The following is a 6,141-nucleotide window of genomic DNA, read 5'->3' on the forward strand; positions in this document are numbered from 1 at the left end:
GTATATGATCAATGTGGTTCTCTTTAATTGATTCCTTTACATTATCTCCATGCTTACAAATTCCGATATTAGTTCATGTTATTAACTTATTTTGTATCAGTTATTTCTACGCCTTCTATTATTTATCGTTATTATATTTACATATGGTTTATTTATATCGTACTAGGTATCTCTACCTCGCCTCATCACTACTCTACCGAGGTTAGACTTGATACTTACTGGGGTACTGTAATGGCGTTCTCATACTACGCTTCTGCACATCTTTCTGTGCAAATCCAGGTACGTCTACTCGTGTCGGATGCTAATGATCGACTGTCAGCTGTTTTTCGAAGACTTTAAGGTATACCTGCTCGGCATCCGCAGTCCTCGCAGTGACCTTCCTTTATCCTTACTTCCTATTGTATTTTTGTTTAGACAGTGATGTAGTAGATATTCTAGTTTACTCTGTAGAGCTTATGACTCAGTTCTACCGGTTTTAGGAAGTGTGTTGTTGAGATTCTATTTCGGAAGATTATATGAGTTTATCAGTCTTTCTTTAGTATTTCTGTTAATTATTTCTGTCAACTAGGTGCCATCACGACATCCTAAGGAGGAAAATTGGGGTCGTGACAAGTTGGTATCAGAGCTCTAGGTTCATAGGTGCTACGAGTCATAAGTAAGTTTAGTAGAGTCTTGTGAATCAGTACGGAGACGTTTGTACTTATCTTCGAGAGGCTACAGAACTGTTAGGAAACTTCACTTCTTTGATTCCTTATCGTGCGAATTGGTTGACTTCAAAAATTAAATCTTGGACTTTCTATTCTCTCACAGATGGTAAGGACACGCACTGTTGGATTCGGCGATCAGACACCCGTGCCCCTTACTAGAGCCGCGAGAGGCCGGGGCCGGGGCAGAGGCCGAGGTGGGGCACGTGGTGCAGCTAGAGCACCCGCCCAACTGGGACAGATGAGCCACTAGTAGATACAGTTGGGGGATAGGTACCCGAGGCACCTGTTGCCACCCCTCCGCTTCAGGAGACCCTCGCACAGTTCTTGAGTATGTTTGGTACTCTAGTTCAGGCGAGGTTGATTCCACTTGCACCAGCCACATCTCAGGCTGGGGGAGAAGCTTAGACTCCCGCAGCCTGTACTCCATAGTAACGGGTCCATGTTGAGTCAGTTCCGGTAGTGCGAGACTTCCCAGATGTATTTCCAGCAGATCTTCTAGGCATGCCGCCTGATAGGGATATCGATTTTTATATGACTTGTTGTTGGGCACTCAACCCATTTCTGTTTCCCATAACGTATAGCCCCAGCGGAGCTAAAGGAGTTAAAGGAGCAGTTACAAGAGTTGCTTTTGGCCTAGTGTGTCACCTTGGGGTGCTCCGGTCTTGTTTGTGAAGAAGAAGGATGGTTCTATGCGCATGTGTATTGATTATCGGCAGTTTACAAGGTTATAGTGAAGAACGGGTATCAATCTTGTTTTGGTATTTCTGTTAATTATTTCTGTCAAGTTATTATTATTAAATGTTAGGCTTACCTAGTCTTAGAAACTAAGTGTCATCACGACATCCTAAGGAGTGAAATTGGGGTCGTGACAATACGTTAACGGGATTCAGCCTTTTTTAGCACCTATTTTGCTCGCTTGAGTTCAAAAAATTATTTTTTTTTTGTTCCGGACTCACAATTTTATCTATCGCATTCTTTTACGTGCGAGTCTGATTTTTTTTCTCATGAATAAATCATATAAAAAATATTTTGATAATGAATAATGGCGGTGAAATTGAGACTCACACGTCTTTTTTACTACCATATTGAACTATGCAATTGTATAATCCAAATGTTTAACTTATTAGAAATATCATTTTTTTGTCTACTTATTTATGTTTTCAACAGAAGTAATTTCAGGGATGATCATTCCATTTTTACTTTATTGCACCAAAATTACTAAATTATTTTTTGCGACGAAAAATCACCCAATTATCTAAGTATTATAAAAAGTTACTAAATAATTTTTTGTTTAACCAAAAAGTCACTTAATTAACTTATCAAAGAAACTATCCCATCTGTTTTCTTCTAGCGACTTTTTATGTACTAAGACAATGTTGAATAATATTTTTTATAAAAATAGTTTAGAGATATTCAAGGCACATAAGTAAAGTTAATTAAATGACTGTTTCGTTACTACAAAAGGTTTAGTGACTTTGATAAAATAAAGTGAAAGTTTTAATGATCATTCATCAAATTATCCGATCCAGAAAACTAAAACAAAATTAAATGACATAAACATCCAGATTGGAAGAAATTTACACTTAATGAACTTAGCTTCTGAGATCTCCAACTGAAATTAATTACACACGACTTTGAATTGCTGGAAGGACGAAGGCTCTGCAAAATTTTCAGAGACAATAGCAATTCCTCATGTATTTATTGAGTTAAGACGTTGAAATCATTCATGCATGTGGACAAATGATTAATTTCCTAAAAATTTAAAAAGGAAAAGCTGTCGAGATCACATGCATGAAATGAAAAGATGAATAAATTAAAATGCCAAACGAAAATATAATATAGAAATTAATCAATGCACGTGAAGTTGATTCTTTTTTATTCTATTCTACATATCGCGATACAAATATTTTATAATGGGATTCCAAAATCATCTTCCAGCCGCTATCTTATCTTAATGGAACAAGAACCAACGAATTATGAAACTTAAGTGCATGCTATGATGTAGGAGTAATGTTTATATATAATTGACTTTGTGATTCCTGGCTTAGTACGTAATCTTTGTCTAATTTTTCATGCCCCTCAATTAATGGATCAGAGTGTGCTATTTACTTCTGATGATTTTTTTTGTTCAAGTTTACATCTGATGTAATATTTCCTTTTCCCACATTGAAAGTATGTAGGTCAAATAGTACTCGGTGGTTGGTTCGATGTGATTTTTTAATTAGGAATAGGTCAAATAAATTCTGCTAATGGGCATACGCGGAACCAATGGACTTTGTAACAGAGTTTTACATTAACATTGTAATTTAATTAACATGTTAACATGCCTTCTCTTTTTCTTATTACCGATTCCACTTATAATAGAAAATTACCTCTGGTTACTTTATAGGTATCTGATATAAAAATTCATTTACACATTTATTTAGTCTACAGAAATTAAATTTACCATAAATATATCGTTATTAACAAATTATTGCAAGGTAGTGCCACAATCCATAATGAACAATTAAAATAAGCACTAATAATGACAAGTTAATTCTAGTGTCACTAGCTCAAATCTCAGTGAATTTTTAGTCAGCATAACCCAAGTGGACCTCAACAAAAGCAGTTATTAGAAGTTAGCGGTAATGAGTGTATGAGGCCTAATTAGTGGAGACTTGCAAAGGTAAGGAACAAATGAGAGAAAAATTGAGAGGATATGCAAGATTTTCGAAAGCAAGAAATGCGGTTTCCACCAAAACTTTGCACTTATAACCAATTTCAGCTTTAAAAGTTTCAGCTTTGGCTCCTCATTTTCCCTCAGTTTTTCCTTTTCTTGTTCTATAATATTGGAACTAATTCCAGCCTCTACTGTCCCAGGACCTCCACCTATAACCACCCCAAAAAAGTAATATTTCTCTTTGCATAGTAGTTTTTGCGAGGTGCTATGTTTTCTACGTTTTAATTTGGTCAGTTATGATTCGAGTGCCAATAACATTATGCCATAAGTTTGGAAATATATTATCTAGTCTTTTTGTTATTGGATTTGAAATATAGAGGTCTAACTAATCATGAAAAGTCTAATGTCTACCTCACCCTTACCCATTATAAGATTTTGACAGTCTTATCTAGGCTAATATGTTGTGATTTTCTTTTTCCTCAGTTCATTATTTGTTACTTGCATCTTTCTAATTTGAGGCTTTCATTTTTGTTCATAGCTGTTTTAGGAAAAAATGGCAGATGGTGAAGATATCCAGCCACTTGTCTGTGATAATGGGACTGGAATGGTTAAGGTACCACCAAATAACATTCATTAAAATTCAACTCTATCCCAAGTCATAAAATTCCTCTTTTGATTTGTTTTAATGTCATTTAATAGGCTGGATTTGCTGGAGATGATGCTCCAAGAGCAGTATTCCCTAGCATTGTCGGTCGCCCTCGTCACACAGGAGTAATGGTAGGAATGGGACAGAAAGATGCATATGTAGGAGATGAAGCTCAATCCAAACGTGGTATTCTCACATTAAAATACCCAATTGAGCACGGTATTGTTAGCAATTGGGATGACATGGAAAAGATTTGGCATCATACTTTTTACAACGAACTTCGTGTTGCTCCAGAGGAGCACCCTGTTCTACTCACTGAAGCACCTCTTAACCCAAAGGCTAATCGTGAAAAGATGACACAAATCATGTTTGAGACATTTAATACTCCTGCTATGTATGTTGCCATTCAAGCCGTTCTGTCCTTATACGCCAGTGGTCGTACAACAGGTAAGTTGTTTCGACAGAAATTAGTTTTGTGACTTTACTGTAATAAACTAAACGTTTGCTGATCATTTAGGAAATTTCTAATGTAGGTATTGTCCTGGACTCTGGTGATGGTGTGAGTCACACTGTCCCAATCTACGAGGGATACGCTCTACCACATGCTATTTTACGTCTTGATTTGGCGGGTCGTGACCTTACTGATCACCTAATGAAAATCTTGACCGAGCGGGGTTACTCATTCACCACCACAGCTGAAAGGGAAATTGTGAGGGACGTGAAGGAAAAACTCTCATACATTGCTCTTGATTTCGAGCAAGAACTAGAGACATCAAAGACTAGTTCTTCTGTTGAGAAGAGCTATGAGTTGCCTGATGGACAAGTTATTACAATTGGTTCTGAGCGTTTCCGATGCCCAGAAGTTCTTTTCCAGCCTTCAATGATTGGAATGGAAGCTGCTGGTATTCATGAAACGACATACAATTCGATCATGAAGTGTGATGTGGATATCAGGAAGGATCTTTATGGAAACATTGTACTTAGTGGTGGTTCGACTATGTTTAATGGAATTGCTGATAGAATGAGTAAGGAAATAACTGCATTGGCTCCAAGCAGCATGAAAATTAAGGTTGTAGCTCCACCAGAAAGGAAATATAGTGTTTGGATTGGAGGCTCTATTTTGGCTTCTCTAAGTACCTTCCAACAGGTTAGTAAAATCTTCAAACTCAACTTAATTAAAGCACTTATGTTTGTTGTAATTACTACATAAAATTTTGCTTGAGTTTATGGTCTTTTGCCATATCATAGCACTTGTAGGCACTGTTACATGTGCAAAGTTCAGAAACTCGACTTAAAGCACTTATGTTTATTGTCATATTAGCACTTATGGTCTTAGTTTGCAAGTTTCATATGCGTATATGTTTCTGTTTCCTTCTATTACTCTCTGTCTCTTTGTTTATGTTTATTTTACTGTACTATTTTTGATTATGATTATAAATATATGCTACTATAAAAAGGTGGGAAAGACTAATTATGCGTTATACTTTGAAATGCAGATGTGGATTGCAAAGGCTGAGTACGATGAGTCTGGTCCCTCCATCGTCCATAGAAAATGCTTCTAATTCTTTATAACCGCGGGTAAAGGAATTTTCCAGAATTGGCAGAAAATCCAGATCTTTTAGTGACATTCTTGTTATGAACCTTTGGCCTTTAATTGTAACACGAATTGTTTCCAAGTATCTGTATATTACATGCAGAAATATAAACGTCCAATTAGTCTGAGAATGATAGTGCCATTATAGTTTCACACTTGTGCTAATATGTTAGCGTGATTTTTGGGGCTAGTCTGTGAAATATTGTGTCAAAGACGACTACATAAGAAGATAAAATTTGTAAGGTATTGTAATTAATATTTCTTCTCTATATCTTACAATGTTCAAGGACGAAATTGCAGCTTTTTCACTCTGCCTTGGTTGGAAAAAAAATCCCTCTGAACTATATAAAAAACATTACTGATTCTTACTCATTATTTTATTGAATGCTGTCGAAGTGCAGTTGTATGGGGTAAAATACACTATGTTAAGTGGCCGCTTAAGAGAGTGACACGTGGAACTTAAGGCGGAGGATAGTTAGAACCGAAGAAAATTATCCTGTTTGTCACCGGAAAGAATGACACTCGTAAAGACGCA

The 6,141-nt window shown here is 36.4% G+C and overlaps 1 protein-coding gene across 1 annotated transcript; it reads left to right on the plus strand.

The window, feature by feature from the left end:
• Positions 1-3,631: 3,631 nt before the first annotated feature.
• LOC107806375 (actin-like) lies at positions 3,632-5,900 on the plus strand. Its single transcript, XM_016630521.2, has 5 exons — positions 3,632-3,655; positions 3,905-3,979; positions 4,066-4,459; positions 4,546-5,159; positions 5,509-5,900. Exons 2-5 carry the CDS (start codon positions 3,920-3,922, stop codon positions 5,572-5,574), a joined length of 1,134 nt encoding a protein of 377 aa, XP_016486007.1. The 5' UTR covers positions 3,632-3,655; positions 3,905-3,919; the 3' UTR covers positions 5,575-5,900.
• The last annotated feature ends 241 nt before the right edge of the window (positions 5,901-6,141 follow it).

Source organism: Nicotiana tabacum, chromosome 22 (assembly GCF_000715075.1).
Source record: "Nicotiana tabacum cultivar K326 chromosome 22, ASM71507v2, whole genome shotgun sequence".
Taxonomy (NCBI): Eukaryota; Viridiplantae; Streptophyta; class Magnoliopsida; order Solanales; family Solanaceae; genus Nicotiana; species Nicotiana tabacum.